Source organism: Bos grunniens, chromosome 7 (genome assembly GCF_055505025.1).
Source record: "Bos grunniens cultivar Pamir isolate PY7600 chromosome 7, Bosgru_T2T1.0, whole genome shotgun sequence".
In the NCBI taxonomy this organism is placed as follows: Eukaryota; Metazoa; Chordata; class Mammalia; order Artiodactyla; family Bovidae; genus Bos; species Bos grunniens.
The window spans coordinates 108,441,215-108,466,651 of record NC_141171.1 but is presented as its reverse complement, the minus strand read 5'-3'; the positions used below and the strand labels follow the sequence as shown (position 1 = coordinate 108,466,651).

The window sequence follows — 25,437 nt, the reverse complement described above, 5'->3', positions numbered from 1 at the left end:
AACAGATTCACATCTAAAGAAGGCAGATTTTTTAGAATCATGTAAGTACCAAGAATTTAGAATTCAAATGAAGTATCTACTTGCACTAAGAGAGCTCTTTAAAGAAAAAATTTATGATATGTTTTAAAATCATAATATTTTTTCTTCCATGAAAATGTTTGCATTAGGGAACAAACATCCTTGGAAGAGGGAGAAATTCCTTGGTTACAGTATAATGAAGTCAATGAAAGCAGCAGTGATGAAGGGAATGAGCCCGCTAATGAATTTGCACAGCCAGAAGCTTTCATGTTGGATGGTAACAATAACCTTGAGGATGACTCCAGTGTGAGTGAAGACTTGGATGTGGACTGGAGGTATGTAGCACAGTGCGTACCGTGCTCACTGTTGACTGAGTAGAATTCGTTCATGATTCTAAATTATGAAAACTGCATCTCTGATACCTAAGAAATATTTTGATTTTTCTCATCTGTCAGTCTTCCTCTCCTTCCAAGCTCATTTCAGATATTGCTTCCTACATGAACTCTAGTCATTGACCTCTTCCTTCTTTGACCATTAACTCTACGGATGCTTACCTTGTATCCTAGTTATATACTTGTTTGAGGTTTCTCACTTTTAAATTTGGTGTTAAGAAATTTTTTATGACAAATATATATTGTGTGTTCTGATCCCCTTAATATAGCACTTAATATAACCCTGTAAAAAATAAAAGTCCATGATGAATACTACTTGAATTTCGAAACCTGTGATTGAATCAGAAGAATCAAGACTGTAGTTTTCCTTCTGTATTTGCAAAATGTAGTTGTACCTTCCCAGAGATGTTGAATGGATTAAATTTACTTGATGCTGCAAAGAATAGTGAGCTTCAAATAAAAGTAACTTATACATTAAATGGATTATAGAATTGTTACTGCTTGTGATAGAATGATCAGAATTTATCTATTTTGGTTTATAAACTTAGACTTTTTTTTCAAGTGTGCACAGCCCTCTGGAATAATGACTGAGATGTAGAGAGAATGTTTGTTCCAGCTACTCTGTTTTTGTTACTTTTTCTGGAAAAAATTATGGCTTGATACTACCCTTATTTTCTTCTCTGCACAGATATATTTTTAAGAATTTGTCTTATTTTTCCAGTTAAAATTCCATTACAGAAAATTTAGAAAAATAAAGGTAAGGAAAGCTCATTCAGACCCCTGGTGATATGTTTTTAAGGCCTCCTTTGTGCCTTCAGTCTCTCTTTCTGAATGTTTTTCTTTGTACTTCTCTAAATTGTTCCAGACACGAAGCAGTGTCTCCATGATTCTCCTCGCTGACCCTTTTCTCCCTCCCTAGGGGAAGAGTCAGAGCAGACCTCAGTGACCTGCTACAGGAGCAGAAGTGGGGTTTCCTCACAGCCACACAGTTAGTTTGAAATTCATCCTACAGGCTCTCTTCTGAGACCTGTTTTCTGTCTTCCCGAGCAGAATGGAATCAATGGCCTCACCTGGTCCTCGTCTTGACCTTGAGCACCCCCTTTGCTTCTCCCCTCCTTCAGGTCTGCCCACTCCCCTCTTACTGAGCTTGCTCACTCTGACTTTTTTCCTGATGACATTACGCACAGTCATTTCTGACAGTGCTCAGCAGGATTGTCTGTTCAGCATCATCTGAGCATGTTGGGAGACACTTATGGTTTCATGTGAGAAATACTGTATAAATGCTCCATCCTACAGAAGCATGAAAATTTACTTGATTATTTCCTTATTGAAATAGTGCGGTAAATTTTTCACCAATAAAACTTGATCTGTACATCAGATTGTTTCTTTAGGACAGATTAATAAGAGATGGTATTACTAACGTGATATTTTTTAAGATCTTGATAAATATATTTCTAAATAACCTTCAAAAATGGTTTCCCGTAAAAATTTGAAGAGATGATTGAGGTCTTTATTGAAAGCTTCTAATTCATTGACGACTATTCTGGATATGGCTGTTGTATTAAGAGGATATGGCTGTTGTATGAAGCTTGTGAAGACATTACTGATTGCTCCCAAGTTGTGAAGCTTCAAAGTAGTTTGTTTTTTTCTAATATGGAAACCAATTTGCTACTGCTGCTGCTAAGTCGCTTCAGTCATGTCCGACTCTGTGTGACTCCATAGACGGCAACCCACCAGGCTCCCCCATCCCTGGGATTCTCCAGGCAAGAACACTGGAGTGGGTTGCCATTTCCTTCTCCAGTGCATGAAGGTGAAAAGTGAAAGTGAAGTCGCTCAGTCGTTCCCGACTCTTAGCGAACCCATGGACTGCAGCCTACCAGGCTCCTCTGTCCATGGATTTTCCAGCAAGAGTACTGGAGTGGGGTGCCATTGCCTTCTCCAGGAAACCAATTTAGCCTTGATTTTTAAGACAAAATTTTTGAAGTTACTGCTCTGAATTTTGTCTAAATATGGCAACACCTCATTATTTGCTTTGGTGGTATTCTGTTCGATTTATGTGGTAGTAGCTAAATGTTGATAAGGTAAAAATATGGTTTGATTTTCACATTAAAATAGCATGTCATTTTGGCATCTTAAACGAATGGCCATGGTGAACAGCAGCAATTCTTATGTAACTCCAAAATTTAACGCTTTTTTTTTTTTTTTTTTTCTTTTCAGTTTTGCCTCTGCATAGAAAAAAAAAAAAAGTCTTTGGTTTTTTATTATAGCTTGAAGGAAAATGGAAAAAATCCTCTATCAAAAGTTGCTTGCTTGTTTGTTAATGTTCATTAAGTCACAGAAATGCTATAGGATAACCAGAGACTGTTTCATGGATTTGTGTGGTAGGAGTTGATGTGCAAAAAACATAGATTTTAGATTTAGACACATCCCAAATGTACCATTTATTCTTTGATAACAGTTTAAGCTTTCTCTTGGTTAGAAATTGGGTTACCATTATTATTTTTTAATAATTATCAACCTAATAAGAAATTGGGATGATAATAATTAACCTAATTAGATTGTGAGAAATTAATTCTTTATGGCTATGGTTTAAGAGTAGAATTTTTAAAACTCTTGAAATTATTTCAGACTTACAGAAAAACGGCAGACAATAGTACAGAAAATTCCCATATACCTTTCACTAAGATTCTGTAAATATTAACATTTACCACGTTCATGTTGCCATTCTTTCCTTTATTTATATTTTTTTCTGACGCATTTAGTAAGTTGCAAACATGATTGCCTCTTTACTTATGAATCACCTAGAATGAATTTCATTAAAACGGGAAGATTTTCTTATACAGTAACATTATAAAAATCAGAAAATCAACACTAATACAAGTACTATTCTAATCTACAGACCTGTTCAAATATCTATGATTGTCCCACTAATGCCATTAGAGAAATTTTTTCTGATGCAGTCTAAGATATATTACTTAACATGTTTTCTTTAGTTTCTTTTAATCTGAAACATTTCCTCAGCCTTAGTTTTTTATGAATTTGGTATTTTTAAAAGTACAGGCAGCTTATTTTGTAGAATGACTTGTCGGGAGCCACGTTAGGCATTACTGACAAAATGGAGGCAACCAACCCCCTCTCCTCATCCCACAGGCACAGTTCTGGGATGAAGGAGTTAGGTTTTGTGAGTCTGACTTGTTCTTTCCTTTCTTCGGTTAAGTTGGCTGGAAAGAATGTTAAGGTGCTTATTGTTCTTGAGAGAAGCATGAGAAAGCACAAAGCCTTCTGCAGTTGTGCCCAGAAAATAATCTATAAAGTAACCATTGACATTTGTTCAAGGATCTTTACAAAGAATGTTCCAGGATGAGCACGTAGGCCGCAGCTTGAGGCCGTGGGAAGGATTGTTATCTGAGACCTGTTTGTGAGGGGAGTGTTTATGGCAAAGAAAGTTTGCTGAGTTTAGGGTTTAAGAATAATTAAGAATAGCTAGAAGCCTTTTTAGGAGATAGTGAGCTTAGGATACTAGGGGCAAGCAGGATTTAGAAAGATAAGAAATAAACTGAGGGATGTGGTATGCAGCCCAGACATAAGCATGAGTTACAATGTAATCACAAGTAAACATCATTCTGAGAATCCCTGAAGCAGGAACTCTGTTTGAAGGGCAACAGTGAGACAATAAATCTGGGTGAGGTGGAACTGAAAGTGTCAAACCTCTGACCTAATGCTTTTGTCAAAGTATAAAAGAAGACCTGATGCTTGAAATAAACATGTAGCCCCATACCTCAAGTCAGAGGCTACCTCATTCTTCACCAATGCTGCTCATCCCTTCAAGGCTGATTCCCTGACTGCTGGAGCTGGACTCCGGCAATGACTCTTAGGTTCATTTTGTCTGATGACATAGTTAGGTGTGAGTTACACGGCGTTAGCAGGCAGACCACAGGAGCAGGGTTCTGTTCTCGGTGCATGTCAGAAGGCACGTGGTGGCGAATCGTCCCGTGACTGCCTTCATCCTGATCACTTGGTGAAGGTTCTCTCTCAGAGTTCATCACCATTTTTACCTTTATAGTTAAATGAGCATTGAGTGGGAAGGCAACCTGTTTCCTCTCAAACTACTTGTTTTAATGTCCTTGGTGCTTCTTATCTGAGACAGTTGTTACCATGGTGTTTACCAAGTAAACAATACTGGAATTTTTAATGTTCACTGATCGTTCTTCAGTTACCAGATTACAAGCAAATTATACTCTGAGTGTCTAGATTTGTTTAGCTTAGACAAGAAAAGAATTATTAGGGGATAATTAATTCTTATCAGTTGAAAGAGGAAAGGGGACATAGTTTGTGTTGCTTCAGCAGGCAGAACTAGAGCACTTAATTCATATATTTCAAACTTCTTCTATACCCTTCTATAGAAGGGTTCTTCTATACCACATGCACCTGCTTAGAAAGCAGTGTGTTTCCTGCATGGAGGAAGTGGTTCTGCTGTTTCTTGAATGCCTAATCTGGTGCCATCTCTGCACAGCACTTGTGTGCATTTACTCATCTAATTTGTTTTATAGATAAACAGTAACAACCCAATAAAAATTTCATATTGTTTAACAGTAATTCAGTTGAATGTGACATTAAATTCCTGTCTGACTCCAAGATTCTTCCTCTCTGCCCTATGTCTCACTGATAGATGAAGGAGTTAATAGTGCAAAGAAGGTTGGATTCAGTAATCTAAGTTTTAATTCTAATTCTAAAATCTGTGATTGTATGAAAATGCCCGTTCCTTTTGTACCATATGATGTCTGGTGATTTCTAGATACTGCCAAGCTTTAATACATTCTTCATAGAAATACTTTAGATATTTGATATAGATTTGTCATTTTAATGGAGGCACATCATAACTATTCTGAGCTAGCATAAGTCACTGGGTGTTACTCACTGTGATAGTCAGTTTCTGATAAGAATGTGGAGGTCAACAGAAGCTTGTCTTTAACTAGACAAAATAAGCCCAGTTTTAGAGATGTTGAATTCGAGGTGGTAGGAGTTCACTGAGGTAAAGTGCCCCACAGAAAACTAAAAATATAGGTCAAGAACTCAAGAGAGAGTTTGGAATTAGGTAGAGGCTTAGGAATTATCTGCAGAAAGGATAATCGAAGGGATGGAATTCCAGTGGAACAAGATTTAGAAAGATGACTGAGAATATCTTATGTTTTCTGAATCTTGAAGTATTTAGTATTTCCAAGAACTAGAGGAAAGGGAGGAATCTGTGTATATATAAAGGTGGAGGGGAGAAGATGAGAACCAGATTAAGACATAACATTTTCTTCAAGTGGCTTACAACCTTCAGAGTAATAGAAGTGAGCAGTTAAGAGCTCAGATCTTTTTCAAACTGAATGATAAGGGAGAAACCCTAGTCCTTAGAAAAATAGAAGAGAAATTAATGAGAAAAACTTGAGAAAATAAAGTATTCTTAAGCCAGAGTGATTAAGCAGTACAAGGTAAGAGAAGAAAAAGAGGCTTTGACCAATGATAGAATTAAAATAGATGGAGTAATTCTTATCATGTTCTCACCAAAATTCAAATTGGAAACCAAAATAAAGGGGAAAGACATGGGAAAGAATTAGTAGATAAAAAGTATTACCTTTATCCCAGCCATACACGGTTCCCAGAACTAGAACTAGAAACGGCAGAGAATTTTCTTACAAACTTTGTGCAGTGAGTGTGGCAGCCTGTTAGGGATGGGAATGGTATCTTAACTCCTTACACCCAGCATTTAATTTCCTGTTGGGTTCTTCTCGCCCCTCACCCCGTAAGGTTATATTAAAATACTCTAAGGTTTTCTGCTTGTGTGTTTACTGGCTTGTCAGTATGCTGATGTATAATTATGTCTTCACCATTAAGATTTCCCAAATCACGCTTGTACTTTTTTTTTTTCCCCAGCTTGTTTGATGGCTTCGCAGATGGACTTGGAGTTGCTGAAGCTATTTCTTACGTGGATCCTCAGTTCCTCACTTACATGGCACTGGAAGAGCGCTTAGCCCAGGCTATGGAGGTATTTTAGTGCTCTGGTACCCATACATGGTGGGTGGGATGCACAGTGATAAAAATTAAAGATTTTACTAAACTGCTTTCAAGAAAAGGTGAATAATTTTCTTGCCAATATAATAACAATTACTGAGTAGTGGTTCAGTGTGTGTATATAAATTATACTTGACGTCCTGCCCATTTGCCTGAAATTACAGTATTTTCCAATATCTACTGCAGAATATAGTATTTGTTTTGTTTACATTTAGGAAATACACTTCTTCTATTGAATTATACAGGCCTGTGAATCTGAATATTTTTTATACACATACACACAAGTATATTTGTTAAATGAAATTAAAGATATCTAAAGATACATTTCAAATTACTTCCCTTTTTTGGTTCGTATGGCTTCTGAATCTATCTAGCTGCTTAATGCAGTTGGAAAATTCACTCCCCTCATCCCCACACGCGTGCACAGGCTCACACACACGCACACTGTGTGCTTCTTTGTCTTGCCTTCTTTGCCTTGTTTGACCAAAACACAAACAGCTCTTCAGAATTGTATTTGCCTGTGGTTGAAAGCCCAAGCTTTTTCACGTTTGGGAACTTGCATTGCACCAGTGAATGTCGTTGTTAAGAAGTCTTTTAATCACTGTCTCCATGGTGATTTCCAGTGGAGGAATGGTAATAACACGAATGAGTCAAAAAGAGGACTTTCAGGAACACTGTAATGGTATCTTATCTTGAAACCCCATGAGACTAGATTTGAAAAGTAGGAAATAGAGACAGACCTGTGCACCTGCACACGACGCACACACGCACGTGTACACACAGGTTCCCTCTGCTTTGGCGTCACTGAGGTGTGTGTCGTCGTCCACGGAGATATCGCTCTTAGTTACTCTTTATAGTGTATGTTTTTCTCAAAGTGATTATGGGAGAAATACTGTGCATCGTGGTGATCGTTTTGAAATGTATAGAAATGCCCCATCACTATGTTGGTAGTGTACTAGTGAACTAATACACTGTTGTAGGTCAGTTATACATTGAAAACAAACAAACTCAGGAAAAGAGATGAGGTTTGTGGTTACTAGAGGCTAGGGGTTGTGGGGAAGCAGGAATTGGATGAAGGCAGTCAGAAGCATAAACTCCCAGTTACACAATAAATGTGGAGAAGGCAATGGCACCCCACTCCAGTACTCTTGCCTGGAAAATCCCATGGATGGAGAAGCCTGGTGGGCTGCAGTCCATGGGGTCGCTAAGAGTCGGACACGACTGAGCGATGTCACTTTCACTTTTCACCTTCATGCATTGGAGAAGGAAATGGCAACCCACTCCAGTGTTCTTGCCTGGAGAATCCCAGGGATGGGGGAGCCTGGTGGGCTGCCGTCTCTGGGGTCGCACAGAGTTGGACACGACTGAAGCGACTTAGCAGCAGCAGCAACACACAATAAATGACTACTGGAGATGTGGTGTACAACATGATAAATGTAGTTAACACTGCTTATACTGACATTATATGTGAAAATTGTTAAGAGGGTAAATCTTAAGATTTCTCATCACAAGGAAATAATTTTTTTCTGTTTCTTTAATTTTTCATCTATTGAGATGATGGGTGTTGACTAGACTTGTTGAAATAATGGTTTCATAATGTTGTCTCTGTCAAATCATCATGCTATATACATCAGATTTACATGGTACTGTATATCAATTATATTGCAGTAAAACTGGAAGGGGGGGAAATACTATATACTAGAAGAAAAGTTAGAACATCATGAGACAGAATTATATATTCTTAGGACTTTTCCCAGGTTATATAACTTGCCTTGCCAAATTCTGACACGGAAATACTGGCACAGCATGATAACCTGCATCAGAAATAGAATATGTAAAGATTAAAGATTACTAACTTCGTTGAGTTAAACAAATTTTAAGTGACCACATGGAATACATCAGTATTGGAGTCTGGTTTTGCAGTGCTTAAATAGTTTTTTCCCATTATGCTAGTGGTTTATGATCTCCTACAATGTGGTAATATCTTTAGAAAGAAGTTTTGAAAATTAAAAACTTAATTATTTGTTATTAATGAGAAACGTGACGTTTGGCATCTTGAAAGAAGAGCCAGAGAGGCTTGTCACGAGGGTCATGCTGGGTAAAGGCAGTAGCTGCGCAGCAAATACATGAGGGGGGAAAGAGCATCGCACGCCCAGGGAGCTTAGACTCTCTCACTGCCGCCCTCTGCTTTCAGGGAAGCCCTGTGGCTGCACACTCTCAGTCGTTCTTACCCATCCGTCCTCCTGGTTCATTCAGATCAACGGCGTTAAGTGTCTCCCTTCTCCCCACAGCATAACCGCTTCTTCAGATCGAGTGCTCAGCTTTGTTTTATTTGGAGTTGACTGAGACATATTTCACTCCTAGAGAACCAGCACACTTCCTTCTTCCTGTCAGTCTCGAGAAATCTACTTTCCTAGGTCTAGCGTGCACTTACTTAATCATTTTGAAAAATGAACTGATATAATGTATAATAGAGGATTTTTCCTTTTAGGTTTAACATTAACATTTTGTAAATAAGTGAAAAACAAGTATGAATAACAAGCAAACTGAGTGCTTTGCTTTTGTTTTTGTTGCTTAGCAACCCTGTCTCTTTTTGGCAGTGGTTGTTTTCATTTCTGTTATTTTTCCAATACTTAGACTGACCTTTCTTTTTGCGTAGTAGCTATTGGTTAATACATTGGCAATAAACATTTGCCTCATATCTTTCTCAGATTTGAGTGAGAAATAGGGCAAAATACTTAAAATTTTTAACTGTTTGAAACAGTGGTATTAAAACTTTTTACTTAGTCTCCCCAAAATTTAAGCATTCCTTTGTACATCTTGACATTGACATCTAAAGACTTTTAGCATAAAACCTAAGTAATATTATTTAACCTATTATACCAGTTTGCAGTAAAAATATCTTCAGGAATTTAAATATAAAAAAAAAAACTGATGTAGATTGAGTTAAAGTTGTTTGTGGTAGCTATTGATCAAGAGCAAACTTACATACAAATTTTATATATAATTACTTAAACATAAAGTAAACTTTCATTAGAAATGCATCTCTTAATGACATGGAGGCTTTTTTTACCTTCCTGATTGAGTGAATTTATTTATAGAGTGAGACGTAAGTCAGCATGAATTTTATTTCTGCTTTTCATCTTTAAGAATGAAGGTTGAGAAACCTTATTCAGATAAATCAATTGGTAGGGATGGAAGGAGTTTATCATAGCATTGTCACTGAATTCTTCTAAGGTATTTGCCAAAATCCCCAAAACTTGTTGAGAGCCTCCTTCAGTTTTTTTTTTTGAAAATGGAAAATTGGAAGTCCTCCACAAAGGTTTGTTATTCAGTCATTATAGTTTAGTTTGACCCCAGTATTTCAGATTGCCCCTCTGAATGGGAAAGTAGTATGCTTTTATTTATAAAGTGGAAAAAAAGGTGAGTATAAAAAAGGAATGTAGAGTAGGAGAGCCAGCATGATACTGTGATTGGAGGTGCATTGTTAGGCAGATTCCTTTGAAGAAAGATTACATAAGAAAGTTAATGGAAATTTGGTCTTTTAAGACTCTCCATACCCATAAGCCCTGAGGAAAATCCTCACATATTTACAGAGCACTTCATATACACTGGGGTGTAGGCCTTAGAAAGGTGGTAGATGAGATAAACGCAGAGACTTTTGAGTTAGAGTGACTCTTTTAGGCAGTGTGACCTTGGATAGTTGACTTAACCTCTTTAAGTTGTAGGTCCTCATCTACAAAATGGGAAAAACAAAGTTTTGCACTTAGAAAAATACCTGGTATCATCATAAGCTCTCAGTAAATGGCTGTATTCAAAGATGCCTTCAGATGATCAGCCAGCCAAATGGTAATCATCTAACATCATGAATTAATGGTAATCACTAATCTGGAATTACTAGTCATTTAAAGTCCATAATAAATGATTTGGTATAAGTCTCCATTCTTTAAAAGCTAAATTATTTTATTCTTTAGAAACTAGATTCTGTGCTGACAAAGGATTGTGCTGCTTTAAGGCTGTTTAGGCCATCTAGTTGCGTTTCTGACACTTGGGCTAACATTTGAATATATATTGTACTAAGGTGTAGACAGATTTTTATGGATTTTCGTAGCAGTGGCTGTAAAGTGGTCTTTCTTGCACTTGTTGCTTATAAGTGACCCCAGATCATCTTAAATATATGTAAGTGCCAAGACAATAAATTATTTTTACATATATTGAAATTTACAGATGAGTACTTACAGAGTTTACCTTGAGAAGTAGATAGGGAATTGAAGGACATTCATGACTGCAGCTGTAGTTACTCATGAGAAAGAAGAGACAAGTAACAGGCTCTTACTTTCCATTTCCCTATTTCTTTATGGGAAAGTTTTAATATAAAGAGAGCTCATCTGTGCTACACATAAACAAAAAGAAGGGATTCTATTTATAGGAAGATCCATTTGGGGAGGTTATTCAGGTTAACTATGCTTTAATACACGTTTGTGTCACTGGGTTCATTATTCCTTTCTGATGACTGCAATTTGTAGTGCTAATAAATACCTGAAATTTTAATATGTGTAAAAACCACTGTAACAAGGGATTAGAATGAAAAGGGAGTGTTTAGTAACAAAGATCGTTCTACAGAATATAGAAAAAGCACGCACAAGGAGCAGCCACCACCCGGGACCACCTAAGGGAGAGCTGGCACTTTGCTCCGTGGCTGGGATCCACACCTTGGTGGAGATGGCACAGCTGTGGCTCAGTGAATAGCAGAGAAGTCACTGCGGTCCTCGGCTGGCAGAACTTGGGGAAGATCAGCCCTGGAGGGTGATGTCTGACTGGAACGCTGTGTCTGCGGTGGGGGCTGGGGGAAGCCTGATGGCCGCGTGCCCTGCAAGAGCTGGGTGCTGGAGAAGCTGTGTGCACTGTGGGAGTCTGCTGCTGGAGAAGGCTGTTTGTGCCCCAGAAGCTGGTGGGCTTCTCACGAGGACCAGGAGCAAAGTGCTTCCCCTGCTGCTCCGTCTCTTCAGCAGTCTCTGTGAATGAAGCTTGACATCATGGTAGCTGTCAGGAGGGAGAATACTTAAATGGCCCAAATCCATTTTCACAGAGCTTATAAAAGAAGTGAATTTAGATCTGAGAAATGATCATTGGTCTTTGGAGCAGTCCATATATCTTTGACTGCTTGGATTCTGTATACCCCTTTCAACAAACATTTGGACTCCCATCCAGTACACAACAGTTATGTTTCTGTCTAACAAGATACAACAGAAGTTTTCAGTGTTTCCCCCGATGAGCAGATGAAGAGCCCCAAGAGTCATTGCATTCATTGCTGGCTATGTTAATGACTCCACAGGTTAAGTCAGTCATACTAAATGTTCTTTTACATAAAGATTAAATTGTAAAGCTGACTGCTGTATAAAATAAAAATGGGAAAGATGGAAAAATGGTTAGATGCAGATAAACATAAACATACACCAAGCAGATGGAGTGCCTGCAGAGCCGCTGGTCCTCGTTTTTGTGTTTGGTAACAGGCTGTAATTGACAGCTGCAGTGTCCTTTTCCCTTATTCTCCCTGTCTTCAGCAAGGGATCTGCCTGGTTAGGATTCTTTACTTGGTGGTGAGACCCACGCCTACGGCTCTCAGGAGTCTCATGTCCTCAGTCATCTTGCCTTTTCTGGCTGCTGTGGTCTTCTGGTAACTTTACTGTTGGGGATAGAAGTACTAAGAGATGTGGGCCCTGTATGCAGTTATCCCTCTACAGGATGTTCAAGTAGAGGAAAGAGGCTTGTGGATGGTCAGCCGCTCCTGTTGGTAAAGGAGACTCAAGAGTGAAATGGGGATTCAAAACAGTTACATCTGAATTCAACCGCATATCCTCATTCTGAGTTTTAGAATCCTGTTTCTTAACCAGTTAGTGGTATACTTTTTGAGAAACTTGACAAGACTTAGAATTAATTTAAAATGTATGCTTGATTTTTAGAAATCAGAGATTTTTTTCCAGGGCTGTCATGGGCACACTCTGGTTCTCATACTGTGCTTCCCTTTGAAAGTTAGTGGGCTCGGGTTTGTGCTTTTCTCCTTGTCAGCCTGCAGACACACTGGGAAGGGTCCATCATACGTCACGGCTTTTATAATCACCGTTATGCCGTAAGGTCAGGTGGGCAGACAGCTGGTTCCCCACACGCGCTGGGTTGGCGTGTGGTCGCATTCCACCACAGATAGTTCAGTTCTGATGCCGCTGCAGCCTGTGCCTTGAGAGCATCCCACTCCAGTTGGTAAGGCTTTCAGCACTGAGCTCAAGCAGAGAGGTCCCGCCACACCAGTCCCATTCCTCCTTCATGGGATCGCGCCTGATACCAGTTCTGTGTCAGTCTGGGCTCAGTCACAAGAAAGAAAACAGTAATTTGAGTAGGATAAGAATTACGAACTACAGTTAGGCTGCATGTGTGTGCACTTGTTTCTGATGCTGTGTGACCCCATGGACTGTAGCCCACCAGGCTCCTCTGTCCATGGGATTTCCCAGGCAAGAATAATGGAGTGGAGTGCCCTTCCCTTCTCCAGGGGATCTTCCTGACCCAGGGATCGAACCCGCTTCTCCATTGGCTGGCAGCTTGTTGACCACTGTGCCACGTGGGAGGCCCGAGTACAGTGAATTCTGAGGAATACAGGAATAGCAGATTTGAGGGATAGCCTCAGGGCTGAGACGAAGCACTCTACCACTCTGCCCGCAGGGTTAAGATCCAGACGGCGTTGAAAAGGACACAGCTGTGGTTCTTAGACAAGTGTTTGTACGGCTTGGCTGGCAGAACTTGCTGGAAATCTGCCCTCTGGTTTTTGGCAAAAATCTGGCTTTGGAGTGCTGGAGAAGCTGTTCCCAGGGAAGCACTCCTACTATAAAACCACCAAGATGAGTACCGGGGGAGGCTGCAGGCACCTCCCCCTGCAGCTGTGAGGCACTGGGGAGAGTGCGTGTGCTTCTGGAGCCAGGTGCTGGGGAAGCCGCTCACGGGAGGAGCCGGGGCAGAAGCCCTGTGGTGCAGAGGCCAAGGTAGGGGTAGAGACAGGAAATTCTTCTCCCTGCTGGGGGCAAGCCCGCTGGAACTAAGCAGCAGTCCTTTCCCCCAGTCTCTCCAGCACACTCGCTCTACTGCCTGAGCCTAAGACAGAGGAGGAACACTTCAAAGGCCCAGATCTGTTTTCACAGAAAGGAAATGAAAGGTGAATTTGGAGCTGAGAGGCAACAATTGTGTTACCGGCACACTGTTTTTCTTTTTGCAGTGTCTGTTTCAAATCCAGAGTCAAACTTGGGGTTCAGTGCTATTAACTGTGTTTATTAACTTTTACAAAAAACCTTCCTTTGCTTTTTCCTTTTTCAGTCCTGACTGTGGTTTGGCCCTATACTCTGTTGTAAGTCTTCTCAAATTCTTTTTGAAAAGATGGTTGCTGAAGTACCTAGGCTAGGTTATGAGGAGTATACAAAAGACTGTGCTTGCCATCCAAGGCTACACAGTGTTAACCATCAGGCAGAATCCTGTTCCTACCTAGAAAGCCCAGTTTATTTTGTATTGTAACAGGCATATAATGTGAAATTTACCATTCTAACCATTTTTAAGTGTGTAGTTAAGGGGCATTAAGTACATAAACAGTAACCACATCCCTCCTCTTCTCATTCTGTGGCAGCCTTCATCTCCTGTCTGTCCTATGGATTTTACTACTTCAGCTACCTCGTATCAGGGATACAGTGTTTATTCTTCTGTGGTTGACCTGTTTCAGCGAGCATCATGCCTTCAGTGCTCACCCTTGCTTTAGCATGTGTCAGGATTCCCTTATTTTCCAAGGCTCCGTTGTACTCCACTGTTTGTATGTACTCCACTGTTCCAGCTCTATTGGGGTATAATTGACATGTAACATTGTGTACGTTTAGGGTGGATCGTAGGGCTTCCCCGGTGGTGCTAGTGGTAAAGTCCCTGGGTCAGGATGGTCCCTGGAGGAGGGCATGGCAGCCCACTCCAGTATCCTCGCCTGGAGAATCCCATGGACAGAGGAGCCTGGCGGGCTGCAGTCCATGGGGCCACACAGAGTCTGACACGACTGAAGCGAGTTGGCACACAAGCATACAAGGTGTACAGAATGTGGATTTGATACACTTATATATTGTGCAGTGATTATCACAGGCGAGTTGTTAACCTCCGTCAGCTCACATAACTACTGTTTCTGTCTTGTGAGAGCATTTAAGATTTACTCCCTTACCTTATTTCAGGTATATAATGCAATATTGTCACCTATAATCAGTTTGCTACCGTGAATCCCCAGGACTGACTTGTCTTATAACTGGAAGTTTACTGTTTCAGGTCTTAGGTGTAAGTCTTTATTCCGTGTCAGGTTAACTTTCTGTGAGTGGTGTAAGGTGGTTGTTGTTCAGTCACTGAGTCGTGTCTTGACTTTTTACAGCCCCATGGACTGTAGTACACCAGGCTTCCCTGTCTTTTATCATCTCCCACAGCTTGTTCAAACTCATGTCCATTGAGCCAATGATGCCATCCAACCGTCTCATCCTCTGGCGTCCCCTTCTCCTCCCACCTTCAATCTTTCCCAGCATCAGGGTCTTTTCCAGTGAGTCGGCTCTTCACATCAGGGGCCAGAGTACTGGAGCTTCAGTTTCAGCGTTGGTCCTTCCAATGAATATTCAGGGTTGATTTCCCTTAGGATGGACTAGTTTGAGTTCCTTGCAGTACACAGTACTCTCAAGAGTCTTCTCCAGCACCACAGTTCAGAGGCATCAGTTATTCTTAGGGGTTCAGTTTTATGCATGTGATGATCATCTGCGTGTGATTTTCAGTCTTCCCGGTACCATTTATTGAGGAGACTGTCCTTTCCCCCTGAGTATTCCTGGCTCCTTTATCAGGTCTTATGTTTTCCAGGGTTTGTTTCTGGTTCTTGATTCTGTTCCACTGTTAACGTGTGTCTGTATCTATCCCAGCTCCATACTGTTTAATCACTGTAGTTTAATAGTATCAGGAAATGTGATGCCTTCAGCTTTGTTCCTTGCTTTGGCTATTCACGATCAAGGTCTTTTGTGGTTCTATACAAATTTTAATGTGTAAAGTTAGGTTGCCTGAATAATTCCTCTTTTTCTTTCAATGTAGACTTTTTTTGTTATAAACTTCCCTCTTAGATCTGTTTTTGCTTCATCCTATAAGTTTTGGCATACTGAACATGTGAACAAGCCATTGGTTGTTCAGAAGTGTCTTGTTTAATTTCCACATAGTTATGAATTTTCCAATTTCTTCCGGTTGTTGGTTTTTTATTTCTTGCCATTTTGGTCAGAAACGATAGCTGGTGTGACTTCAGTCTTATCAAATTTGCCAAGACTTATTTTGAGCTCGGATCTGACCTGAAGAATGCCCGTGTGCATCCAAGAATGTGTGTTCTGCTGCTGTTGTGTGGAATGTTCTGCATCTGTCTGTTAGGTCTGTTTTACCTAAAGCAGAGTCCAAGTCCAGTGTTTCCTTTTTGTCTTGTCTGAGTAATGTATCTGTTGCTGAAAGTGAGTTACTGAACTCCCCTGATACTCCCTTATTGTTGTCTAATCTCACTTCAGATCTGTTTTTACTTGCTTACTATGCTTAGGTTCTCTGTTATTTGGTACATATTTTTTAAGATTGTTACATCCTCTTGATGAGTTGATTCTTTATATAATAATCATCTTTACCTCTTATTACAGTTTTTGGCTTAAAGTTTCTTTTATCTAATACAAGTATAGCTGCCCCTGCTCTTTGATTTCTCTTGAATAGAGTGTCTTTTTGCATCCCTTCACTTTGAGCCTGTGTGTTTCCTGTAAGCTGAAGTGAGTCTCTTACAGGTAGGATATGGTGAGTTGAGTCGTCTTCTTTTTCTCCTTTTGCCACTGTATGCCTTTTGATTGGAGAACGGTAAGAAGTTACTAATTCTTTCTTACCCATTATTGTCTGGCTGTTTTGTAGTTCCCTTGTTCCTTTCTCCCTCTCCCATTGTTTTCTTTGTGACTTGATTTTCATTATCTTTTGTGTAGATAATGTAGATGTATTATCTACACAAAAATCTAATGTAGATTTTTGCTCTATGATTTCTGTGAGGTTTACATAAGACATCTTAATAGCTTATTTTTGCTGGTAACAACTTCAGTTGCATGCAAAAAGCTCTGCCCTTTTATTCCCCTCTTAGGTTTTTGATGTCCCAGTTTCTCTTTGTATACTGAGTATTCTTTAGCAAGTTATTGTAGTGTACTTATTTTTAATACTCTTATCCTCTAACCTTAATACTCAGTAAAATGGTTAATATACTGCCATATTATAGTATCAGAGTGTTCTGAATTTGACCATATACTTACCTTTACTAACCAGCTTGCTCATTCATTCATCAGTAGATATTTGGTTTATTTCTACCTTTTAGGTCTTCTGAGTATAGGTCCTGTCTGCAGTTGTAATTTAATTGTAATCAAAAGGGCTAATCAAGCCACAAAAGGATGAGGCTGACTCCTGCTAGATGGTCGTATGATCTGCTGGTCTTCCTGTCTTTCTTAGAATAGTGACTTTTTCCAGACATTTGAGTTCCTAAATAAAGTTCACAGCCCAGGTAACTGGGAGTTCAGGCATATCTCAGTGAGGTTACAGATTTAGGCCAAGAGCACCACAGTGAAGTGAGTCACACGAACGTCGGGTCTCTGAGTGCGTATAAAGCTATGTTTATGGTGTACTGTATTACGTGTATGGTAGCAGCATGTCTAAAGAAGTGTACGCACCTGAGTGTGAGAGTACTTCATTGCTAGGAGCACTGACCGCTCTCTTAGCCTTCAGTGAGTCACAGTAACAGCAGAGTTCACTGATCCCAGATCATCAGAACAAAGATGATGATAATAGGAAGTTTGAAATATGAGAATTACTAAAATGTGACACAGAGACATGAAATGAGAAATGCTGTTGGAAAAAGGGGCACTGATAGGTTTGTTTGAGGCAGGGCTGCCAGAAATCTTTGGTTCGTAAAAAATGCCGTGTTTGCCAAGTACGGTAAAATGAGCTGTGCCAGTACTAGTGAACTGGTAACGTGGGTGCACGGACTCTATGCCAGGAGTCGATGCTGGCATTCAGGGGCACAGTATTGGCTTCCCTGCCTTGAACATCATGTAACCTTGGCCATATTTTACTTTCACGAGTTGAACCTGTCCAAAATATTACTTTCTTTCATGTGATTGATCTCACGCAGAAACTCACAAGTTAGAAGAGAACCACTGTTTTGAAAATATAAGTACGATAGTCAAGTAAATTATTGAGTTATTGAGACAAAATAGATTTTTGTTGTACTTGTGAGAAATAGGTTTGTTTGTTTGTTTCCCTGTGTTTATGATATTTTTGGTTCAGTGCAGAATCAAAGCAAAAGAAACCAACAGGAAGAGGGGTAATGTTGATGTGATTTTAGATGACACGTTTAAACATGGCTCTCATTGCTGCTTAAAAAGCGTATCTAACAAAGTGTTGTGACTTTCCATTTTCAGACTGCCCTGGCACACTTAGAGTCTCTTGCAGTGGATGTTGAAGTGGCCAATCCACCAGCCAGTAAGGAGAGCATTGATGGTCTTCCAGAGACCCTTGTTCTTGAGGATCACACTGGTAAGTGCAAAGTTTATCTCTCATAAACGTGTCAGACGACACATTGCATATTCAAGTATGTTACCAGTGCACGTAGAAGATAAAAATACGGTCAGACATTTTCATTAGATTTTCTGTGAAACTTAGAAATTTATTGAGTGATAGGTTGGGACAAATGTTCTCCAGTCAACTTTTCTACAAAAGCAGTTTTTATTAAATTCCAAATTGTCATGCATTAAGCAGAAATACATTTGCCAATTAATTGATCAAATTCTGGTTCTTTCATCTTCTGTAGTTATCATTTATGAGTTAATGTGTTGGATTTCAGTTTTGTTAAAATTGAACCTTGTGGGATTGATAAGTCACATTCTTTGATTTCAGCTATTGGTCAGGAGCAATGCTGTCCGATCTGCTGCAGTGAGTATATTAAGGATGACATAGCAACAGAGTTACCCTGTCACCATTTCTTTCACAAACCTTGTGTCTCAATTTGGCTACAAAAGGTGAGTTGCAGGTTTACTTTTTTAGAATTAATATTTTAATGGCTTCTTCTACAAGTTAATGATGATAGTAGTGTTTTTTAAGCCTGTTATACTTAGCTACATACTCAAAATATATTTTAATTTAGTGTTTAAAATCGGTTACCCTTTAATGATTACAGATTAATGGTAATATCAAGCTATTTTACCTTACTAAAGTGTGAGTCTCTCGGTCGTATTCATCTCTCTGTAACCTCATGGACTGTAGCCTGCCAGGCTCCTCTATCCATAGGATTTCCCAGGCAAGAATACTGGAGTGGGTTGCCATTTCCTTCTCCAGGGGATCTTCCTGACCCAGGGATTGAACCTGGTTCTCCTGCACTGCAGGCAGATTCTTTACTATCTGAGCCATCAAGGAATCCCTTTAACTTACTAACATTTTCTAAAAAAGCAATGTAAGAAAATGATGTTAGGATAAAACTAGTTAGATCTTTGATTGTATCTCTGAAATCTGTTGTTTTCAAAAATATCTTAAGCCAGGAAGTCTTTGGGACTACTCAGAGTACTGTAACATTGTACAGATATTCTGCTAACATGAGATGGTATCTCTAAAAATGAGGATAAACAAGGTCTTACTGTGCAGCACAGGCAGCTGTAGTCAATATCCCGTGATAAACCCTAACGGAAAGGAATATGAGAAAGAACACACAGATAGCTGAGTCACTTCGCCATATAGTAGAAATTAACACAACATTCTGAATCAACTGCATTTCAATAAAATATTTAAAAGGTAAAGTAAAAATGGTTTGATAAATATTTAATAACCTACCAAGTACCTCTGATGCAATTTTTATATACTGTTTTTTAATGTTTACCCAATAATTTTTAAGTATATTTGAATTACTTTAAAAAGTATTCTTTAAATCTCAGTGAACTCTATTCTTGCATAAGGGATATTTACATGCAGTTCAGTAGAAGCTCCCAGATCGCTCTCTCAGCTTGATTTCTTACGGATACGGCTCTCTGTCTCCTCCATGACCGTTTCCTTTGATCTCTTCTCTCTCACTTCCACCCTCTCCGTCCTCCCTTTTCTTTCCTTTCTTTTGTTTTGTTCTTGCTCCCCTTCTACTGCCACTTCATCTCTGTCAAAATTCTAGTTAATATCTGTCAGATCCAGTGCAGAAGTGTTCATTATGCCTTTATAATATCTAAAGTTTCTGTCTAGGCTTTCAAGGCCTTCTGGGATCTAGTCTGTCCTTCAGATTTACTCCTCTGTACCTTTACTCATGCCTAGCCTGGTGTGATCATCCCCTCACTGTAAAAATAGAGGTTCTAGGGAGGTCCAGCTTACATTCCGCCTTTTCTGTTCTTGGCACCCTCTTTCTTTAAACGCCCACAATAGTATCAGAGCCTCAAGAAGGGTCTCGTGTTGTCTGTGCCTGCCGTGTGTCACTCCTGGGTGGGACATGTGCGTTTCCCCACTTCATCCTGATAACAACTCTGGGGCATCTTGGTGTCCTTACTCTCGTTTCCTGGTAGTTGTCACTCACCAAGGTTCCACAGCTGCAGTGTGCTTGGCTGAGACTGGACTCCTATTTGACTCTCAGATGTTGCTCTTTGGCTCCATCTCTATGGCAAGTGCACAGTACCTGTTTGCTGAATTAAGTTCTTGAATTGTAAATATTGCTTATGTTGTACAGTCTTGAATTGTCAATGATTTTTGCCTTAACCCAAGGTCGTAGTTTCTTCAGTCTCTTTCCTGTCAGGAAGCAGCATAGTGTGAAGCCTTTCCTCTGGGGAGAAGGTTCCCAAGATACATATCTTTGTCACCTTCAACAGCATGATTTCTTCAACCTGTTTTCTATCGGGGAGATCTCTGGGGAAAAGACGATTTGTGAGGGGATTATCTATTGCCAGATGGCAATCTCTGTGATCTCCCATGGGTCCTAAAATCATGCACTCCCAGTCTAACTGCTTTCCCTGTTCCACCTTCCCTCATTGATTTGTTTTATTATTCACAAGGCACCTAACTCTTCTTAACTTTCTGAAAAGGAAGTATATGGCTTTATAAAGAAGGGCTGCAGTCCATCTGCTTTGACGTATCTGTACTGCACTAGAGTGAGGTTTTACTATATATGTGGAAGATCCTAGGGGGGTGATTTGATGTAATAAATGCATGAATTAAGTAGGTCTCTGGTTTCTCTTAATACATACATCATAGATTCATAATAATTCACTTCAGAGGAGGACGTGCCCTGCGACTCCTAGCTCGCCCTTGTAGCGCCAGTGCTCAGTGGAGAGTACGGTAGATGCTCAGTGATACTCACTAAAGGAAAGATGAGTGACCTATAACATACAGAGCTGATGAGGAGACATTGTTCCCTCAAAGAAATCAAGAGTCTGATTGGGATGAGAGGAGATCGCCTCAGAATTCTGCTTCTCTGATTTGTGGGTTGACGTTCATTTGTTGTTACAGTATTTGACTTTTTTAGGATAATGCTACTGTTCTGATACTTCATAGCAATTCAGACCTTTCCGTTTGTTGGCTGCGAACTTGCTCTTCTCTCCCTCCGTTTTTCTCCCTCCAGTCCGGGACCTGCCCCGTGTGCCGCCGTCACTTCCCGCCCGCTGTGATGGAAACGCCCGCAGCTGCTTCCGCTGAGCCTGATCGTGACGCGCCCCCTGCAGGCGACAGTGCTGCAGAAGCCCCCTAAGCCTTCCCACTCGAGTGAGATCAGTCTATCAAAGTAAATCTGCAGATTCCTTCTAAATCCGATGTGCAAATAATTATATATAAATATATTAAAAATGCTATATATAGTCTATGCCATAGTTTAGAAAGAGAATATTAACCTTTCTAAACTTAAGTTTAGGTTTGCAGAAAGTACTAAACGTTTTCAAGCTGAATGTTGAAGTAGTGCATCCATTTTCTTTAGTTTAACATGTTATTAATTGTAAAGTCAAGCTTATCAATTAATTCTCTCCAGAAGAAATAATCATCTATGTGGCACACGTTGTTGATTTTGTCTGGAGTACTGCCACTAAGTGATTATAATTAAGCTTTCCTATTTGCATCAAATGTGAAGATTGTGATTACAACAGTAGTAAAATTTGGTTTCGTTGGAAATAAAAAGGAATTATAAAGCATGCTTTTTCTTTGGTCCCTTTGCTTCATCAAAACCTCTTGGTTGGTAATACTGAGTGGTTTTGCAAGAAGGTATATATTCTTTCAAATTAAGACTTTTTAGAATGCCAAACAAAACTTCTAGCTAGAGTATCACAAAATGTTTATATCTTAATTGTAGTCTCCTTGAAATGGTTAGGTAGAAAATTATTATATTTGAACTGGTGGATGTGTGTAAAGTAAAGTTAGTAAAGAAAAGTACCGATCTCCTGTGCTCGGTGCTTGGTGCAGTGAGACTACTTAGATGGCCTTACAAGATCCTTCTGTTTGTCTAAAGTTACACTTGAAGGTCCAGAACACTTATGGCACATTTGTGAAATAAATACTGGATAGAGTTAAAGGTGATTTTCACTCTGTAATATTTTGGAAAGTCTGAAAAAAAAAAAAGCATGAAGGGTTTTAAAACACTCATTCTGTTGTATCCCAAAGGAAAATCTGAATCCTTAAAAAAACTAGAAAGTTAATTGTACTATCTTGTATAAAGCATCAAATTGATGGAGTACAGGACAGATTTGACCACACCTTTTTACAACATATCTAAACCTTCCTGTGTTACAATTTATTATTTTAAAGTATTGCTGGACAGAGATTATTCATATTACATTATCAGCCTTTGTTTCTCTGCACTAATATATTTTGGTAAAACTATTCACCCAGAATTAAAATAGTGTCAAATGAAGCTGTAGATGAAAAAGGAATAGATTGTATGATTCCCTAGTAACTGTGTGAACAGAACTGAACAGGTAACACAGCTCTGGTGTTAATTTCCTTACCATAAAAGGAAAGATGCTGACCTCAAATTTAACCTCTGAAAGAGACCTGTTCACAAGCTTTTACACAAGAGAGGAAATCAGCTTTCCTCACATTTTTTTTTTTTTAATGGGAAACCTGACCACAGAGTCATCTCTGTAATTATGAAACCAAACTAAGACTGCACAGCTTTCTGTTTAGGTCGTCCCACCCAGTAGGCAAGTATATATCAACATGGACATGATATTTAACTTAGGGATGCTTTAGATACCAAGACCGGAGAATGGTGATGGGTCTTAGAATGCCACATTTGAGCAAGTAAAATAGTAAAGCACATAGTGAGTGTACATCCATCAAAGTAGTACATCGATAATTTAGTTTGGACACTAAAACAGGAATGTTTATATGGCTTCCCAAATGCAAAGTTCGTGTTTTATTTGTGTAATTTCTCTGAGTATTTATATTCCATTTCTTTTCTCCATTCTTAAATGAATTTTCACTGTTGGCACATTTGAGGCTTAAATATAAGGAACACAAAACTTGCATTCTAATTTTTGCATATATTGTAAATGTGTCTGGTATTTACAGCAAAATACTGTGTATCCTTTTATGGGTAAAACAAAACTGAACATTGCATGCATGTAATGTGGTGACTTTGTAATTTAGAGGTTCTTCGGGGTGTCTGTGACTTTCGAAATGCTTACATTCAGCCTTAATGTTGCATTAGGTAGCATGTTTTCCTTCTGATGTATATAGTCACTGTTGTATAAACTAATCTTTGCTTGTTTTCTACTCCGTGATCTTTCCATACCATATTTCATTGATAATCAGTTAGTGTCAGCGGTCAAATCAGATTAAGGTTAATTCTCATGTGTATATTGTGGAAATTTGTGGTTAGTGTGATTTTTGTTGTTGTTGTTGTTTGTTTCCTTTAAGTAATAATGATCAGTTGTGACACTTACTGGTTAAACTGACATTGTTACAGGTTTTCTCTGTAATAAGCCACACGTTATATTTAGGCAGTATAATGGGACCTTGGTTTTCTTCTAGATAGCAGCTGTCAGAAAGAAAATATTTCCTCTTTGCCTATTAAGATTTAGCTATTATCTGCCAGTTGTTAAGAGGTTTTGGTTCCAAATTCAACCAGCAGTGTTGAGAGCTGAACTTAAGATAGCTGTTGTACTTTTTGCTTTCCATCTGTTTCCACCCTTCATTCTTGGCTCCCTACTATCTATAAACATCTGCTGTGAAGGAGAAAAGTTCAATAAGAGTTGGCTTAAAAATTCTGTAAAAAATAAAATTGAGGTTTTAGAATTGTCATTGTAACAAGCTGATATAATCTGAGGCTGACAAGGCAACTAAATTTTGAAAATTTAGAAAATTTTGAAAAAGTAAAGAATATATGATGGTAAATTAGAAGTATTAGTATTAATTAAAATATTGTTTATCTTATTTCTCTATTATATGTTAAGTGACTTGACCTAATAATTTTATTTTTTTTTAAACGTGTTCTTCTTTCTTGTAATATGAATGCTGATATTTAAAGGTAAATCTATGTGGTTTTCTTTTGTGTTTCTTGTTTATCTCTAAGCTAACTAAGTCTTTAAGATTATTTGTGATCTGGATTTATATATAAGCTGTTAAATATATATGAACTGTTAAAATGGAATGCAAGCTTTTCAAAAGCCCAGGTCTAAATGTAATGATTGGTTTATTGTTCTACAACCCCAGACCATCATTTTTCGTGTAAATCATAAACAATAAACAGGATATACTCAGTGGTCATTTCTAATATTTAATCATGTAGTCATATCACTTCTATAACGTAACCTCCTCGAGGATTTAGTGTTAATAGCAAAGAACACAGGTCTTAACAGGAAGTCTGGAATAGGCTCCTGAGCACGTGATTTTATAGTCCTTCTGCTGTGATCCAAGAAGGAAGAGGCTAAAAGAGAACTCGGCTGTACGGAAGTGGTTGGTGGCCTTGCAGAGGGCGAGCCGCTCCGCGCGCCTGCAAGGGTTGGATTTCAGCATCACAGGAGTGTCGCCCACACGCGCCTACAGGTAGCACGTGTGAAGCTAGGCAGAAAGGTCTTGTTCCTTCTACGTGGCCGCCTCTTCATGTCTCCCCTCAGGCTTCATACTTTTCTCAGATTTTGCATGATACCTATTCTGGACCAGCTGGCATTGACTATTTCAGTCTCTCACGTATAATGCATTGCTTAGAACTAGACACGGTTCTGTGGTCTGACTAAAGCAGGATCCAGAAGCATTATTGCCATCATCAAGGTGATTGACATATGACCATTACAACTAGTATATGTTGACATTATTATTATCATTACCATCATTTTTAGGCACATGTATCACATTATTGTCTTTTGCTAAACCTCAAGGTATTGCTGGTAAGCCAGGCTGGTTCCTAATAATTACTTACCCAATTTCCCATTAACCTAATTGAAGGACTACATTCATCCTCACTAAAATTAACTTGTAAAGGTCTGTATGAACTCCTGATTCTTCTCCCAGCCTGTGTCAGTCCCAATTTTGATGAAGCATGCCTTTGGTGTTTAGAGGCTTTCTCCACGTTACTGATAAATACTGAACAAATCAGGATGAAATACAGGCCCTCCTGAGAACACCACCTTAGACAGCCTCTAGATTACCTTGACCCACCAGTCAATGCTTTGGGTACAGTTGTTGAAGCAACTGCTAGTCACTTAGATGCCTACGTTTCCTGAAAGGACACTGGAAGAATAAGAAATATTGTCCTGTTTGGTTGACAAGCACTATGGAAGTAGCCTAATCTTGCTAGTATATTAAATCAGGAAAGCAAATGAAGTCACCTGGAAATGCTTCACTCTTAGTGAAAGCATGCTACCTCCTTTCTAACTGCTCACATGCCATCTGTTAACCTTCTCTAGAAATTTGGTAAGTGACCAGTGTCAAC

At 39.2% G+C, this 25,437-nt stretch overlaps 1 protein-coding gene across 2 annotated transcripts in view; it reads left to right on the top strand.

The window, feature by feature from the left end:
• PJA2 (praja ring finger ubiquitin ligase 2) overlaps nt 1-24,268 on the top strand; it is a 72,735-nt gene extending 48,467 nt beyond the window's left edge. For both annotated transcript variants that reach the window (XM_086413369.1, XM_086413370.1), the window contains exons 6-10: nt 168-353; nt 6,330-6,441; nt 17,981-18,095; nt 18,456-18,577; nt 21,142-24,268. In XM_086413369.1, the coding sequence (XP_086269495.1) occupies nt 168-353; nt 6,330-6,441; nt 17,981-18,095; nt 18,456-18,577; nt 21,142-21,267 (661 nt within the window). In that variant the 3' untranslated portion in view covers nt 21,268-24,268. The remainder of the gene's footprint in view (nt 1-167; nt 354-6,329; nt 6,442-17,980; nt 18,096-18,455; nt 18,578-21,141) is intronic.
• The last annotated feature ends 1,169 nt before the right edge of the window (nt 24,269-25,437 follow it).